Source organism: Argiope bruennichi, chromosome 6, assembly GCF_947563725.1.
Source record: "Argiope bruennichi chromosome 6, qqArgBrue1.1, whole genome shotgun sequence".
In the NCBI taxonomy this organism is placed as follows: domain Eukaryota; kingdom Metazoa; phylum Arthropoda; class Arachnida; order Araneae; family Araneidae; genus Argiope; species Argiope bruennichi.
This window is the reverse complement of record NC_079156.1, coordinates 100044384-100063143: the sequence shown is the minus strand read 5'-3', so window position 1 is coordinate 100063143 and position 18760 is coordinate 100044384. Positions and strand designations below refer to the sequence as shown.

Here is an 18760-nt window from a genome sequence, read left to right as displayed (position 1 = left end):
AGTTTTGTTTTCGTATTAAATCTTATCGTTCTTCTAAGCCAGTTAAGAAGTTCAGTTTCCTTTCGTTCTAAATATTTCTCTCGTTTCCTTTTCCGTGAAAAAAAGAGTATTTACTGCATTCGTTGGTGGGTGACACGTAACGTGCTGCAACCTGCTTCTGTTGGTCCATGTGTAATGTAATACAAATTTTCATCATCCTCTTTGTGTTTTTTTTTAGATAAGAAAAAAAAAATCAAAACACAGTGATGAAATATTATGTAATTTAGTTCTCAAAGAATTGAAGCTACACTACTTGTAACTTCAACTTTTTAAGTTTAGTTCGTTAGGAATACTTAAAGGTTAATGGTAAATTTTTTTTGTGCATGTTTTGTGTACACTTTCAAAACTATTCCCCACAATTTTAAGTTACTTATCTTTGAAATGCAAAGAGTTTCCCATTAAGTTTTATGCCCGTTGGAGGGATATTTTTTACTGTTCTCTTTCATTAATCTCAGTATAAATGTGCATAAATTATTAATATATTTGTTACATAACTTTAATTCTATATTTAGCAAATTAAGCATCTTATCCCTGTATGGTATTTAATTTGATTTGATCAAATCTTAAATTAGTTTAAATACTTTTGTTATCTGCAATATATATAGTAAATTTTTACTGGTAATTGCTTGTCTGTGTAATGAAGATAATGAATGTGATTTTCTTTCTTTTTTAGAATATGACTATTTCAACTAGGTGGCATCCCTTTACAATTTTCTCTGTAAATTTTTGTACTTAAATAATATTTTCTACCATGGCTTCAGTAGTTGATCAGACACCAAATACTGCCAAATCTTTAAATGATATTTTTAATAAAAATTCAGTACAGCCAGAGTTTGCTGAACAAGTGAAGAAACCAACTGAAGAAGGTGCATCAAATTTAAATGACAAAGTAAGAATTTTATAATATATAATATTAAGTATAAAATGTAAATATTTTTACTTATTTATGTTTAAATTGAATCAAAATAAGTCTTCTTTATGAATATGATTAATATCATAAATCTTTTATTACTGTTTATAAGAATATTGGAACTTTTTAATAGTTATTTAGATTTGTGAGTTATTTGAACTGAATTGAAATCTTGCCGTTATTGTTTATTATTCCATAATTAAACAATTTTGCATTTTAATAATCAAACGACTTTTTTTTAAATGTCAATGTTATTAACTTTTTATAAATGTACATTTTTTTGCTAAAAATAAAAACAAATAAATTTAATTTGTTATTATATTTTCTATATACCTCTCATTATTTTTCAACTAAAAGAATTTTCTTATCCTCTGAATTTAAATTCTTAGACAGTTTAAAGATTTAATAAAAGGCTTCCAAAATAAAAACTACATAAAATATCTAGAAAAATCACATTGATTAATTTATGTATTCTTAAAAATAATCGTTTTTAAATTTTTTAAAAAAAATTGCAATGTTGGGGCCAAATCTCATTAAGGCTCAAAAGATATAGAGTGAAAAAAGATTTTTGACAGACTAACTTTGTAAGTTTTGTTCAAATCTTGGATTATTTATGTGACATGGTTGAACACGTAATACAAAATTGCATATCAATAGAACTTTAGAAGTTATTTTTACAATTATTTTATTTTCAAATATCTTTACCTATGCAATATATATATTTGTTGAATGAAACAAACAGATAAGAGAACTTCCTAGCCTTTAAACAAATTTTCTCATCAATGTTGCATCTCAATTTCATCATATAAATGTAATATTCCCATTTGGATTGATGCAGATTGACTTTGTTGTCATGATTCTGAATTTTAGTATTTTAAAAACAAAACATTTTGATCTATTTATTCTTATTTTTTTATAGAATTGTTCTTTTGTAAAATGTAATATTCCCATTTGGATTGATATAGATTGACTTTGTTGTCACAATTCTGAATTTTAATATTTAAAAAACAAAATAACATTTTGATTTGTGTATTGCTTATTTTTTATAGAATTATTCTTTTCTATTAAATGGATATTGTTTCAAAATATTTGATTTCCTTTATGTATGTTTTTAACAAATTTTGTTTTGACAAAATTTTATGAGGCATTTGCAACAAATTTTTTTCTTTTTACATTAAAAGCTACCAAAGTTTTAATGCTCCTGCATTGTATTTTATACTTCATATTTAGTACATATGATGATTAACACTTCTTGTGTATTACTAAACTCTTCTTGCAATTTACATTTTATGGGAAAACTATAAATTACCATATTCAAATGATTTTTTTTATTTAATTTTATTTTTAGACAGCCTTAGTAAGCCCAACAGCAGAACAATTTGATGAATTAATTCAAAAGTTGGCTCTTCGACTTGAGAATGGTCATGGAGAAGTTATATATAATATTGGAACTGGAGGTATTAAATTTTACTTATTCAGTATATGTGATTTTTAGTTCCTCTAGAGAAAATTTTAAGGAATTTTTAAAAGCTATGAGTGCAGCTTAATTTTCAAGTTATTTAAACATTTCAAGCATTTTACTAAATTAATTTTTTTTTATTAATTGTCTTATATGTAAAACATTCTTTGACGAAATAATTGAGAAGTTCTTTAATGATGTTTTTTTTTTCATAATTTCTGGAAAATAGTCCAATTTTTACATTTTGACATGATTTCTTTATCTAAGTGATGGCAAGAATAGTGCAACATACAAAATAGGAAAGAGAGTATGATAAAGTGTAATGGAATCTCACTTAATGACCACAACTCATTCCTGAATCACACTTATTATATGAAATACTTGTTAAAGGAAATAAATTATTTCATAAGAATCCATGTAAAATAGGACAGCACATTTCATTCTGAAATAAATGCTCAGGTGAATTTATAATATAATTTATTATTTATTAAGCAAGCTTTTTCACAAGAAAATTATCTAAAGATATTTCATTTTGGTTACATTTGGTAATTTGATGAAAAAGTAAGGCATCATTAAATTTGTAGTATGCATAGCTTCTACCTGCATTTCAAACTATGATGCAATAATTTCCCATGTTTTCAGCATCTCCCCTATTTCATTGGAAAACTGTTGCTCTCCTGGGGCCATTACTTTCTCCTGAATAAATTTCATCCAAAGCTTTTTTTTAGCTGCATAATCTCTTCACTAGTTCTAACTGTACTTCCATCAACTCAATAATGTTATCCACATCTAATCCTATAATCTCGCACAATCACATTTCATGAATAATAAATAACCTACTAATATAAAATGGTTTTGCTTTCATTTATTTGGTGAATATTATATAGATTAAAAGATGTTCAGATACATTGAAGGCAATGGCAGATTTCCATTTGTGCAACGGATTAGAGCTTATAGGCTAAAGTAGGTGGATACAAACAGATTAAAAGAATGTAATCTGCCTAATTGCTAAACAAATTTGAAAGAAATACCAATTCTATAAATTTTAAAATATTAGGAATGAAATATAGATTTTTATTGCTTTTATTAACATAACTCTCGAATAAATTATAAATAAATATATAAAAATTATTTACTTAATTTTAATAGATTTGGTAAAAAACTAATTTGCTGCCATTATGTATGAAAAAATTCCTAATTAATAAATATGAATAATTTTTCAAGGATTTTTATTACTTTATTTTTTCTGTGTTATACTTATTACAAAAAAAATAATAAATAAAAATGTATGTTTTCAATAAGTTATTAAAATAAATTAAAATAATTTATTAATATGTTGATTAAGTTTAAAATTTATTGAAATGTGAGATTCTTCAACTATATACACTATTATTTGGATGTGCAATTTCTAGGGTCACTAAATGCCTGAACTGCTATTAATTCAAATTAAAGATACCTATTTTTTATTAGTTTATCTGCATAGCATTGCTTATATATATATTTTCTCTTACAAAAAGCAAAATATCATTGTATGCTCTGAATTTGCCTGTCTTCTCTATGTTCTGAAGTATGCAAAGGTTAAAAATTTTTTAGTTATGAATTTGCTATCTTTTAGGTTTGTCAGCATCAGAAATGGTCATTAGATTTTGAAAGAACATATCTAAAATGTTGCTTTTACTTTAATCTTTTGCTTGATTACTATTTTTTATCACTAACATTTAAATTGTGCCAATCTTATGATTATCAAAATGTTTGCATTATCAAATATATAAATTAAATCCGTGAAATTTATGTTGATATTGTTATAATTGAAATATCTTTCTTCTCTATTTGATTATTATATTTTTATAAATATTTTCTATGTATTTTGAATATAATAATGATTGATCAATATTTTGCTAGTTTTTTTAATTTTTGTAACTTTTAATGATGCAGTCAATTTAGGAATGGCTTTTAAAACTTTAAGGATAAAGATTTAAAAAAGAATTTGCCACATGCTTACAGTTTTATTTTGGTATATAACCTATAATCTTTTATATAAATTCTTGTAGCATATATTAGATTATAAGAATTACTTTATCTGTATATCTAAAAGAAATTAAGTTAATTCTATTTAAAGTTAATTGATTTTTTGTGGTATTTTAAAATGCTTGTTTAGTTCTGTGCAATATGTAATTGAAGTTATGTTGTAAGCATTGATTTTATTTTTACTTTATTCTTGTTAGGAAGTTTAGTCTCTTTAAATCATTTTAATATGAGGTACTTATTTTAACCTCTTTTTAGAAGTATTTTAACTCTTTCTTCATATTAAATAACATTTATTTATTGATATAAGTTTGTTAATTCTAATAAAATATTTGTGTTTCGTTATATGTTGCATTTTTTTATTAAAAGATAATACTTAGCATTTGCTCTGTTATTTTCTTATTTTTGCTTGCATCTAATAATCATCATTCATGATTCCCATGACCCGATGTCAGGTGGCTGAATAAACAAATAGACTAGATTGTAAAGAAGCAGCTAAATAAATATTTCCAAATCTGTGTCACCAATGCATTTTAATTATCTGAATACTTTAGCCACGTTTCCTAAAGCTGCAATATTTACTATTAATAGGCAATGTGTAGATTTAAATGCTCTATATTGTAACTATAATAAAATTTTAAATTCTGGTAGCATTTTAAAATTAATTTATAGATATTAAGGCAAAAAGTAATGAATTAGTGAATGATTATAAGTATTAATACTTTAAATAATTAGTTTGGTGCAAACATTATAGATAGTTTGTGATTTCATAATACTGTTCTTTTCTATGTTCTATTCTAGCTGAGTTATTCTTTTTAAAAAATATAGTGAAATTTTAACTTTGAAAGTTTTGCAGTCAGATGTGATCTTGTAATTTGGGAATTTACAAAGAATATCATGTTGTGTTATGTTCATATTATAATGTTAAATGTTCTTTACAGTAATGCATTTTTATTCTCCTTTATACATATAACAGAATTCCATATAACCTTCCAAATCTATTTTTCTCTAAATTAATTATATTTATTTGATAATTGCACATTTTTGCTTATTTTTAGTAATTTTTTTGCAAAACAAAATTCTTCTATTTTAAAATCTTTAACTAGAAAAAAAAGTTATTTTTTTTTCCTTCCTTCCTTTCTTTTTTTTTTAATCATTATCTTAATTATCTTATCATTATTATCTTTTTTAATATTATTTATTATCTTAATTATCTTTTTTTTAACACAATAGCAGTCATATTAAAACTCAAAGTATGTTATACTCATTCATTTTTAATAGCTGCAACAAATTTGATTCCATTTTATTTAATACAAAAAATATTTCCATTCATTTGATTGCATTTATCCATATTGCTTCATTAATATGTTATTAAATTGGGTAAAAAATAAATTTTAGATAATTTAATTTTTGAACAAAAAGCTTATAAATTAAAAAAAATTTTAAAAAAAAGTTTTTTCAGTATCACAAAAATACTTGAAATTTCACTTCACGATTATTTTGGCCAAATTATACTAATATTTTTTAAAGAGTATTTATGCTCTTTTTTTTTTTTTTTTCCCAATTTTTGTCTGAACTAAAAAAAAAATCATGTATATGATGTCGTACATATAAATTCAAAAATTTAACTTATAAATATTTTTAAAATATTAAAAATAAATAGAGCCTATAAATATTTCTGCATTTAAAAAAGGGAAAGTATTTTTAATAAAAAATTACCAAGTCTTTCTTTACTAATAATTAAAAAACATTTGAATTAACCAAAGTTTTTTATTGTTCTGTGAATGACTTTTTTTTATTTAGTTTTCTAATTTTAATGAATTACTCTATTTTAAAATCTAGAGTAAAACGAATCTGTGTTATAAATTGTGAATATAATTTGGGGAACTAATGTAATGAAATTTGCTATATATTTATTATTTTATGGAATTTTAATTCAATATTTTACTAAATAATGAATAGTTTGTTATGCAGAACATCTTTTTTGTAGTATAAGAGACTTCTTATAGTTTAGTAATTACTTTAGGATTAGTACAACTAGTAAAATTTTCTTTTTACATGTAATAAATAGTTGTTGCAAAATATACACATTAGAGATTGTTTCTAATTGTATAATAAATAGCATTCATTTTGTTAGAATAAAAATTAATTTTTATATACAATATGCTCTTTTTTTAAAATCCTTATGTATAATTTATGAAATCTTGTATGTATCTTTTTTAATGATGTCGTATTCATAACTTTCTTTTTATTTAATTATCTGATTAGACAATGGAAGCTGTGGTTTGTCAGAAGAAGAAATGGATGCTTCTGTCGCAACATTGGAGAGTATGGCTAGTACCTTAGAAGCAGATTGCGTTTTACTTCGAAAGCATAAAGTGGAACAAGGTCATGTTTCTGAGTATCTTGTTCGCAAAAGAGCAAAGGACAATGACTTTGTCGAAGTGCGGTAGGTATACTTATTCTTATTACAAAGTATGAAATTTTGTTTAATATATTTGGTAGTCATGAATAAATAAGATAACAAAACTACAAACTGACTTAAAAAAAAAATGGAGCTTGCAGCAACATTTAACGATATATATTGAAAGATAATTTCCAATTTAATTTTATTGTTTAAGAACAAATTATTGTAAGAATATATATTTATGTATAATATATGACAATCCTGCTTACCCTTAAGGTGTATGAGTGAGAATGCATGCAACTATTGTTTTTTTTTCCCTGTGTTGCATAATAATATGCAATTTTCAGTTTAATTTCAGATGTTCTCAAACTTAAAATTTGATTCTACCTAAAAAAAGATAAGGATATGTACCATAAAAGGGAATTTTAAAGGAGATGTCTTTTATGTTCAATTAAATCTTTTGTGTAATAATTGTACTATTCAAAATATGTTAATGGTATATGTACTATAATTTGAGAAATTGTGAACTAATTTAGTTTCATATGACTTTTTATATTATTACTACGTAAAATATTCATTAAAAGTTTACGAATAAGTTTTGTTTACTTAAATGCTTTTGGTATATGTATGCATTTTTGCAATAAACTGTATTGTTAATACAAACCAAAAGCCCAACTGTTGAACATAATTGTATAAAATATGTATCTTTATATATATATATTTTTTTTAAGTATCTTTAACCTTCCAAGTAGCAAAATATTTTAATCTAATCTCTTAGCTTTTAGAAATGAACTATTAAAGTAAATTCAATGTGCTTTTTACCATGCAATTGAAAACTCAAAAGAAATTTTAAAATATATACAATTAAATAAGAATATTTTATTTCTAAACAGGACATGCAAAAAGTGAGTTAAATATGTAATTTTTAAAGTATAATTTTTTTTATTTTATTTATTTATTTTTTAAAAAAAATTTCTGTATGTTTTATTTTTATTTTAGGTATTAAATTAAAAAGAAAATATTTTTTTCCTCCTTAACAGAGTTGCTGTTATAGGGAATGTAGATGCTGGCAAAAGTACTTTACTAGGTGTTCTTACTCATGGGGAACTAGATAATGGACGTGGGTTTGCTCGCATGAAACTTTTTCGTCACAAGCATGAAATGGAATCTGGGAGGACATCTAGTGTTGGGAATGATATTTTGGGTTTTGATAGTTGTGGGAATGTGGTCAACAAGCCTGATAGCCATGGTGGGCAACTAGATTGGGTTAAAATATGTGAAGCTGCTTCTAAGGTTAGTGCTTTTATCTTTATTTACAATTATACCAAATTTTTCAAATGTATTATTCAAGAATTCCTCCTCATTCTTCAATCTTTTTTTATAATTATTAATGGCATGTTAAATTTTCACCATATTATTATCTTAAATATATTGCCTTTCTCATTATCTAAAAAATTTTCCCCCTTTGTTGTTAGAAAGTTTAATTTTCAAGCAATTTTGCTTATTATTTAATGCGATACTTTTATTTTTGATAAATGCTTTTTCTTTTAAAAAAATGATTGAACTTGATTTTTCATCACTTTACAAATGAAAACACATTTATAAATGAAAAATAAATATATATTAAAGAATTGAATTAATTGGAATAAAATTGTAGCCTCTGTGATTCTTGTTAAGATGTTTTGATGTTCTCTACTCAAATAGAAAAAAAATTGAACATGTTAACGTGCTATTCCTCAAAAAGTTGATGATAATTTTTTTTTTGTATTAAATTTTTATTGTAAATTTTTCTCTTTTTCCTAAGGTTATTACATTTATTGATCTGGCAGGGCATGAAAGGTACTTAAAGACTACTATATTTGGAATGACTGGTCATATTCCAGATTTCACCATGTTAATGGTATGATATATATTTATTTTTTCACGTTGGTCTTAAATATTTGTATTGAACCATGAAAATACTAATATATTTTTAATTTGTGTCATGTTATTAAGTCAGACTTGAAATATATATGTATATCTTAAAGTTTATACATCTTAAGTCAACAAATAAAGGTCAATTTTTTTTAAAGCCAAATGTCTCTGTTGATACTAGTTAAAAAATAAGAACTGTAAGTGTATTTTGTCAATTTGAAAAAATTTTTTAAGTAATGTTATTGTAAGTTTACTAAATGAAAATATTTAAACAGTAAACTTTCATTTCCTGAGGAAAATACTGTTTACTTGTAAATAGTTTTAAATTTAAAGCAGAATTTTAAATTAGCATAGCAGTTTTGCTCTTTTTAAATGCATATGTAATAAAATTCATGTTACAAAACTATTGCTCACAGAATTGTGTAAAGCTAAAAAAAATTTCAAAAAAATAAAAAATAAACATGCCTATTTTATTCTCAAAAATTCAATGTTATGATTGAACAAAAATTCCTTTCAGATTATTATGTCAGACACGTAGAAGCGATGCATTATTTTATTACAGAATTGCCACATTTTCTAAAATATTATAGTGTGTGAAGCTTTTACATGAGTTCTTAAGCAGATGAAATTCTTATCATGAAAATTTATTGTGACTAATAATTTTTAAAAAAAAATGTTAATTTTTTAAAATCTAATTTTAAGTTTTGCATTTAAACTACTGAATGATGATTTCTGATTATGTAATGGACACTTAACTGTCTATTCCTGAATATAAGCTGATCTATGTATAAACTGAAAGTGTATTTTTTTTCCTTTAAAAATTTACCTAAAATTCTAAATTTATGAATAGGCTGAAATAAAAATTAAAAAAAAAAATCCTGAAACTATTAAGCATGTTGTCATAAGGATGAAAATATTATCAAACAAACAAAATGGACAAAATTTTTCAATCGTGTCACTATAAAGTAAAATGCCACAAGGTTAATAACACTAGTTTTAACTCTGATAACTATCTGATGCTAGCATATTTGTTGTCTTTTATATAATCTGTTGTATCTATACTAGTCTTAACTTCTGTGCCATTTTATTTTTGTTTGAAAGATGAATGGGAAAAGAAATTCATATGTCAAATTTTAAATTGCAGGTGATTATGTTTGAAGAAATTTCTTATGGCATGCATTTCTCCATAATTCTTTGGTTCTACTCAATAAACAATCAATAATAAAATATTTTTTAAAATAAAACATTAGTGTAATTGAGTGAAATTGGAAAGAGTAACATTATACCATAAGTTTTTCTAAATATTTTCTGCTCAGAATGCAGTATTAATCACCAGAAATTGTAGTAAAACTTATATTTGCATTTGAATGAGGAAAAATATGTATAGGAATGAATGCCTGCTATATAATGTAGTTTTCCATTCATGTAGTAATAACTAAGTATGATTTGTCTATTATGATACTGTGTTCACATATAACCATGCATTATCCAAAAATAATATTTTGTGATAAACACGGATGTACATACATTTAATTGTAAATTTTGACTCTATGAACACACAAGTTCTGCTACTTTCATCATCATAATTAATTCAAAATAGCACATTCCGTGGAACTTTAAAGAGGCAAATAAACTTCACACCATTTAAAAATCTGATTATTGCCCAATAGAAAATTAACACAGTTCTTGCCTGTTTAAGAATTAATTTGGTCTCATTCAATTTCTACATAAGCATTTGTTGTTGAAGGAATCTGCCTTTTGATGCTCAGTATACCAATGCCTGATATTGATCTCTACTTTTGAATAGAATACCTGCATTTTAATGATCAACACATCCACTACTCTCATTCTCCCTGACATCCTTTATAAAAAATTTTTAAAAGACAACCTTTATAAAATTCTTCATCCTCGTCTTTTTATTTTAATGAAAAATGATTTTTTACTATTAGATCTGATTTTTAAAATGTGTTTTTAAGTTTTTTCCCCCCTCTGTGACTTGTTTTTTTTAAAGGTTATGTATATTGACAGATTATGAAATGATACAATTTTTAAACTAGCTTTTATAATAAAGCTCTAACTATATGTTTAAAATCATAACGTTGGATTGCAATTTTTCAGTTAGTGCTGCCCATGTAGACAAGTTACTTTTCTTAGTTTTAAGAAGTAGGATTAATCCAGAAACTGATGGATTCCCCCCATTAAAAACAATAAAAACTTTTTCTTAAATTTTTTTTATAAAAAAAACATTCTCTTTTTTTTTTTTTTTTTTTTTTGTAAGTGCAGCTTGGTATTGTCAGTTTGTGCAGGAAAGTTCGTGACAAGCTGCACTCATTTCGGTTCGAGGTGGTAATCATGAATTATTCTTGTGCTAGTAAATTCCATAAAATGAAATCTTCAAACCTGTTCTATTGCGCATAAAACTGATTGTTGTTCATTGAATTTGTTTAAAGAATTCCATATCAAGGTATTACTTATTTATCATTTCTGAATTATTCATGCACCACTCTAAATATTTTGTAGAGTTTTCCCTGCTTATTCTGTTATCTTTCATAGAGATTTCAAAGTTTTACGATGTAAAATCATGCTGTTACAGCTATTAGCCTACTCTCATTTGGGTGAATCCTATATTTACATGATTTCTAATATATTTTTTCAAAAAAAATCATTTAGTTAAATTTTAACTTTTTTTTTGTATCTAAATTTAATTATAATTTCAGGTGGGTGCAAATGCTGGAATTGTTGGTATGACCAAAGAACACTTGGGGCTTGCACTTGCTCTAAATGTCCCAGTATTTGTTGTTGTAACAAAAATTGACATGTGTCCAGCAAATATTTTACATGACACAATGAAGCTTCTTGTAAGAATTTTAAAATCTCCAGGTTGCAGGAAAATACCTGTCATTGTACATTCTGAAGACGATGTCATAGTTTCAGCTACAAATTTTGTTTCTGAAAGGTGAGATAGTTAATTGTTTGAGAAAGATTTATATACTGTAAATTGTAATAATACATAAAACACTTATGGTAAAATTTTATAAATTAATACTTGTAATAATTTTTATTTTTAAAGCTTTTAGTTTTTGCTTTGTGTAGAAGTAATTTTTCACAATGAAGATTTTTTTTCTTTGTTCTTGATAATATCAAATAGATTTTTAATATTTTAATTTTGTTTTTAGGTTTTCTGTTTAATATTTTCAATTTTTTGTTCATGTAATTTTCTGCATTAAGTAAAAATTTTATTAATTTTTTAAAAATTTTCTAAATATGTGGATAAAGCATTAAATACGCATATGGGGAAAAATAATTTTAAAAAAAAACATTTATTATTTTAATCTTTATTTTCCATTTATTTTTAGACTTTGTCCAATCTTTCAAGTTTCAAATGTTACTGGAGAAAATCTGGGGTTACTGAAAATGTTTTTGAATTTACTATCTACAAGAATGCCAAATTCAGATTCAGAACCAGCTGAATTCCAGATTGATGACACATATTCTGTTCCCGTATGTTTCTTTAATATTTTAATTTCTAAATATCTTTCTTTTCCCAAATATCTTTTTCTTACATTTACTTCTCTTTAACATAATAACTGTGATTGAATAATACCTAATTACTCTGAAAGCTGGTTTTTCTTCTATATATAAATTTTCAGTGTGACCAAGCTTGATAAGTATTGGTCTGTTTTTAGACCAATATAAAATTGCTTGGTTGCAGAGTTCAGATTTGTGATAAAATTTCAGATTAGGTTAAAGTTTATGAAAAATTTGTTTAATGAATTGTGTATATTAAGTTCTTTTGGAGGATTCTTAGATTCTTATGTTAGCATTGTAGGAAAGTTGGAAGATTGGAATTCTACTTCAACTTTTGTCTTTCAGTTGTTAAAAATTTGATATTTTTGTGTAGCATATATTATAGTCTAAAATAGGATGTTAGTAAAGCAGATAAAATAAAGTAAAATCATGGTTTGTCGAATAAGATGTATTGACATTTTTTTGGCTCTGGTTAACTTGTCCCAAAATATAAACTAATTTGAAATAAATTGTTAGAATTTTTAATTGATTATTTTTTTTAATTTAGGGTGTTGGAACTGTTGTATCAGGCACAACTTTAAAGGGCACCATCCGATTAAATGACACCTTAATGTTGGGACCTGATCCTCTGGGACATTTTCAGCCTGTAGCAGTGAAATCAATTCATCGAAAGCGAATGCCTGTTAAAGAAGTTCGTAGCGGACAAACTGCATCATTTGCTCTGAAAAAGGTACTATTAATTCCATATTAACTCTTTTTTTAAAATATCAGTTGATTACTCAAGTTTTTAAGTGTTGATTTTCATTTTAGATTAGAAGGTCTGATATCAGAAAAGGAATGGTTATGGTATCGCCTGCCTTAAATCCAGAAGCATATTGGGAGTTTAAAGGAGAAATTTTAGTTCTTCATCATCCAACTACAATCAGTCCAAGATACCAGGCCATGGGTTAGTTGCTTCTATGAATAAAAAATTAGAAATAAATATTAAATTTTATTTTTTTGTTTTAAATTGGAACTTGCTCCTATGAACATATTTGAATACTAATAATTAATTTAAAGAAATATTCTGTGTATAATTTTACTTTTATTAATTTATGTAGTAATTCCCTATTGCTTAATAAAATATGATTTTGATAAATTCATTTAGATGTAGAAAGTATAATATATTTCAATATAGTTGTGCTATGGGATTAAAAATTTTTTTTTTCTTAGAGTACATAAAAAATAATTTTTCTATTTTAATTTATCCCAGATTGAATAAATGGTCAATGAGATTGTTACACTAAGCATGTTGAATTATATTTTACATTTTTGGTACATTATATTTTTTAGTACTGTTATATCCTTACTTGGGTATTATTTGCTTTTAATAAGATTTTTTTTTCCTTATATGTGAGCACACCTAGGTAATAGGACATGTTATAATATTCAGTATAGTAATTGCATTGTATATAAATGTATTTATTTTCAAATGATCTTATATAAGGTTTATAATGTTGATAATAAAACTTTCTCTGTTGGTATCTGAGATCATTGTCTACCTACTTTCTTAATAGAAAAACAGTGTTGACTTTTATCATCTTTACCATCTTGCTTATTTGTGGTTAATTCTATTCATAGTCATTATTTTCTTATCTCTTGTGCCTTTTCCTTGTTCCTTTAATTCCTTGCCTTGTTTTCTTTAATTTTGTAATCATGCCAGTTCATATGTGAACATTTTAAAAATTTAAACATACCAGCGCAAAACTCTGTTTTCATATTTCAATTGTACTAGATCTGAATTACCTTAATAAATTTTAATATGCTAATTTTTCAAATTGTTTATAATTTTCAAAGTATGTGCATTGTATTTAGATATTCATAATTATATTTTATTGAAAAATTCTTTAGTTAATTTTAAGATGTATAATTTTTATTTCATGTTATCTGTGTTGCAGATATATAATATTTTGAACTGCAAGTTTGATATGATTTCTCAAATCTCTTTACCTTAAAAATTTTGCGTTAATAGATGGTCTTGTTAAATTATTTTTGTAATATTTGGCTGTTATTTATTAATGGTATCTTATTTTAATCACTAGTTTTTAACATTTGGTATTAGTACATATAATGCTAAGATATTTCAGAATTATGTTTTTCTGTATTTATATGTTAATAATTTATCTGCCTTTTTATGTTCAGTAAAGTATTGATGAATAAGTTTTCAAATTGCTAGCACTGATCAACAGAATATTTTAAGGCTTGCTAATGACTTTATATTAATAGCTACAAGCAACAGCATTACCTGCTAATTATGTGTTACAATACATTTAATTTTACGGGGAGAGTATTATGGATTTAAACCACTTTTGTTCTTTGGATATTTTTATTATGTTTAATATTAAATAGTAATGTTATAATAAAAATTAAGTTAAATTATATCAGTTACTTTTAAATTCCTTGAAAGCATGTTCAGGATATATAATCTGGTATAATAAAACATAATATAAATTTCAACTGCGATGTTACTGATTAAAGCCTTCTATTTTATTTGTTGATTTATTTCTGATGCTCTGTAGCGGGTATGTATTCTTATTTACTGTCTAATTTTGATATAGTTATTGATAAGTTTCAGCATATGAAATAGAATTAAAATCTTATGTTATATTTCATAATTTTTAATCTGTATATCTTCTTTCCCCATTAGTTCACTGTGGAAGTATTCGTCAGACGGCTTCTATTCTTAGCATGTCCATGGATTGTCTCCGAACAGGTGATAAAGCACTTGTGCATTTCCGTTTTATTAAAAATCCTGAATATCTTCGAGTAGGAATGCGAATGGTATTTCGTGAAGGAAGGACGAAAGCTGTTGGCAACATCTGTTTACTTATCCCCAATGCTCCTCCATCAAATAACATAATGCGCTCAAAACCTATCAAAATGAGACCGTCCTCTGCCAGTCCAACAGAAATGCTTGGAAAGCCAGAAAATGAACCTCGAAAACCCAGCAAAAGAAGTAGAGGTCGTCATCGAGGCAATCGACCATTTGCTCGTATTCCTGTATAAATATCACCATTCAAAATCTTTGGACCATCTGTTGTATTTACTAAGCTATTAGTGAAATTAAGCACAATGTTCATTGTTTTATGTTTTTAACATAAATTATTTCCCCATCGATTGTTATTATTATTATTTTTTTTTTCCATTTTGATTGAACTTTATTTAGCCCTTGCCTATTAGCATTGCATTCATCATAGTTGTAAAGAAATTTTTAAAAAGCTGTTTATTTTTGCAAACTGAAGAAAATGTACATAATTAGATAACTAACTTTTTGACATATGTATATTATGTGCAGAATTCATTGTTTTAATTTACAGCTTTAATAAATATCATCTGTTTTTAATCAGTGACACATGATGTAATTTAACCATGTTGACATTACAAATATACAGTCTCAAGTTGCCTTTATAGATCCTATCTATGCAATATTGCCTAGCTCCAGTCTATGCACTAGAGTATAGGAGAAATTTTATTAATTTGCATATAAAGTGCATATCTGATATTAATTAATATGTGCTCCATGTCAGTTTAATGTTTATTTATAGATTCATTCATTGTGACAAGATTAATTCTGATGTTGTTAAAGAGTGTAGAAAGAACATTGAGATTCTTGGAGCACTAACGACTATTTTACAAGAAAATGTTTTAATTACTGTTCAAATGTTGCTTTAAAACCTGAATAAAATATTGATAATCTACAACATTATTATGTTTGGCCAGACTTCTTAGCAATGCATAGTGACCTTATATTATTAGATCATTTATATTTTGATAGTTTTTCATGTGTTAGATCTTCAATAATAGTTAAAATGTAAGCAGACGGAGATTTTGATTTAAAATTTAAATTACAGCTATGCAAGAAGAAAATCGATTTTAATTATCCTAATTAATTATTTTTTCCTGTTTTCCTCACAATTGTTTAGTAAAACTTAATCAGCAATATACTATTTTTTAAAGAGGAATGTTTATTGCACTATTCAGTAATAAATGTGCAACTCAGGTAGAATTCTTTATATGGGATTTAATATATCATGTGGCATAGCAAAGGTAGGTGGTGCTTGAGGTAGAATTCAAAGCAATGATAAATTAAATCCAGGTCCAGGTATTATTTTTTCACCCCACATTAGATTTTACTTTTAAAACTAATATAAATGTATTGATGTATCGCTTCCATGACATTTGATGCATATATATCTCTTGCCCCCATGTTGCTATGCCACTGAATGTATTTCGTACTGAACAGGTTTTAATTTATTTTAGAAATTGAGAAAAGATAACTGACTCACGGGAATAGTATTTTCATTATTTTATGTTCCTACTTAAAGGTGCAAAAAAAAGTTTAACCAAAGAAGCTTTAGCAAATGAAGTTTAATGAGCAGTGTTTTATATAGGAAAGAAAACTGTTACATTATCCATGTTTTCTACTTCTTAACCTAGTGTGCCTATCTTCTATGCAATGAATAACTGCCTTTTATATTTCCTAATGTAAGAATATTAATTAAACTGTTTTATTGTGAAATGTCACACAACATTTATTCTAATATTTCAATTTGTATATGTGTCTGTATTTATAAGAAAATATATTTTTCCTCTTTAATTGATATAAAATGCAGATGTTATTCACTCAAATATTCTTGTCAAATTATTGAAACTTTCATATGTGATTAAAAACAGTTTAAATATTTCTTTTCCCCAATTTTTGGATTCAGCTGTTAGGCCTGAAAAACAATCACATTATTGCTACATTAAAGCTACCAGATATACATTTGATTATGCTTCAAAAGTCTTAAATCTAATATAAATAACCTATACTTCTTCTGTGTAGCTTTAATATAGAACATTCGCTTCAAAGTATAATCCTTAAAAAGTTGAATGTGCATTAGCCTATGCTACTAGAAATCATTACTATAAATATTTGTGCAATTTAAAAACAAAATTTGTTTTGATCATTTAGTGCAATTTACCATACATTTGAGATCTGAATTGATATTTAGTTTTAATCTTCATTGTCAGTTCTTTCAACGAACTGATAATGAATATTATAGAATCTGACTGTTTTAAATTGATTCTCCTAGAGATTTAAAATTCCTCAAATAACTTTTATTTCTTTTAAAACATATTTTGAAAAGTTAAAAGAAAAAAAAATATGTGAAAATAAAGCTTTTTATTAAAGTTACTGACATTTTTCATGGGCTTCCAATATTATTACCATGAGCAATAAATGTTTGATAATCGTATAATTATTTATCAACAGAAAAATTATTGGAGATAAACGTTTTAACCTACAGCTGATTCACTGAAATTATTCAGAAAGCATTTTCTGATCTTTCTTTTCTTTTCTTTATATATATATATATATATATATATATATATATGATTCTATAAAAAGAATCTTAAAATATTTCTTAAAAACCTATTATTTTTTAATTCCTATCTATGCAAACAAATACTTTAAAAAAATTTATGGTGCGCATTTGTGTTTTCATACTTATGGTATAAAAGTGGAACAACTTTATGGTTTGCCTAGTAGATTAAAAATTCATACTTCCTTGCTGTGATCCTAGTTTTATGATTGTTAGGGGTTTTTCTACTAGGTTTTCTCTTCCAACCATTGCATTATTTATTTTTGCAGTGTAATGGCAATGCGTGTAAAAAAAGTTATACTTTGTTAAAAGTGTGATGTTTTTAAAAATGCATATAAGAGTTTAAATAATAATAAAATCTTAAACTTTTGACATTTGTTTTAGTCGTTTTTTTTTTCTTTTGGAATGAATATCTGTAATTATTAAGAAAATATGTATGAAATAAAATATAACACAAAACTTTTCACATAGTTTGGGCCACTGTGACCTGGTGGTAAGGTCTCGGCTTCAGAACAGAGGATTTCAGGCTCAAGACCCTCTGAACAACCATTGTGTAATCAGATCTGGTGCACATTAAATTCAAACAAAGCTCTATAAAGCTGTTTTAAGACCAGTGTTGATATATGGCTCCCAAATTGGGGGGGGGGAGGTCACTTCCGCTCAAAACATTAAGAAGTTGCAAATTTTCCAACATAGACATGATGAAGATTGTTAATGCACCCTGGTACGTCAGAAGGAAAATACTTCAAGATGACCTCTAAATTGAACCTGTTTCGGAATGTATCAAAAGAACATCAATTAAGTTCTTCGAAAAATTACCACAGATTCGTAACGAGTTACTTCAAATGCCAGCATATGATCCAGCTGTAGCCAGCTCTAGGAAAAGACCAGGGCTGCAATCGACAACTCCTTCTCAAATTTTCCACCTGTAAAAAGACTGAGAATTCACTAACTCTATTACCAATCTGGTGGATTAAAATCTCTCAAAATTATTCCTGTTTCGGCCTAAAATAGCTAAGATGAGCTACACGCTTGAAATTTCTGAATTTTTTCGAAAATAATTAATCAAAATAGTT

General features: G+C 25.6%; 1 protein-coding gene across 3 annotated transcripts; it reads left to right on the top strand.

The window, feature by feature from the left end:
• Positions 1 to 37: 37 nt before the first annotated feature.
• On the top strand, positions 38 to 18056 carry LOC129971154 (GTP-binding protein 1-like). Of its 3 annotated transcripts, none has more exons than XM_056084655.1 (11): positions 38 to 176; positions 713 to 928; positions 2298 to 2406; positions 6702 to 6882; positions 7881 to 8133; positions 8645 to 8740; positions 11472 to 11710; positions 12111 to 12255; positions 12830 to 13012; positions 13093 to 13228; positions 14969 to 18056. In XM_056084655.1, exons 2-11 carry the CDS (start codon positions 791 to 793, stop codon positions 15325 to 15327), a joined length of 1839 nt encoding a protein of 612 aa, XP_055940630.1. In that variant the 5' UTR covers positions 38 to 176; positions 713 to 790; the 3' UTR covers positions 15328 to 18056. The 3 variants fall into 3 exon arrangements, with proteins under 3 accessions (XP_055940630.1, XP_055940633.1, XP_055940631.1); XM_056084658.1 differs by lacking the exon at positions 38 to 176 and adding an exon at positions 229 to 338; XM_056084656.1 differs by lacking the exon at positions 38 to 176 and adding an exon at positions 242 to 345.
• Positions 18057 to 18760: the final 704 nt, after the last annotated feature.

What these genes read in the sequence shown, in the direction of transcription:
- LOC129971154 (XM_056084655.1), top strand. Translation starts at nt 791, where the DNA reads ATGGCTTCAGTAGTTGATCAGACACCAAATACTGCCAAATCTTTAAAT. An exon ending in ATATAATATTGGAACTGGAG is followed by an intron (nt 2,407 to 6,701) that starts GTATTAAATTTT and finishes TTATCTGATTAG; the next exon opens with ACAATGGAAGCTGTGGTTTG. An exon ending in ATGACACATATTCTGTTCCC is followed by an intron (nt 12,256 to 12,829) that starts GTATGTTTCTTT and finishes TTTTTAATTTAG; the next exon opens with GGTGTTGGAACTGTTGTATC.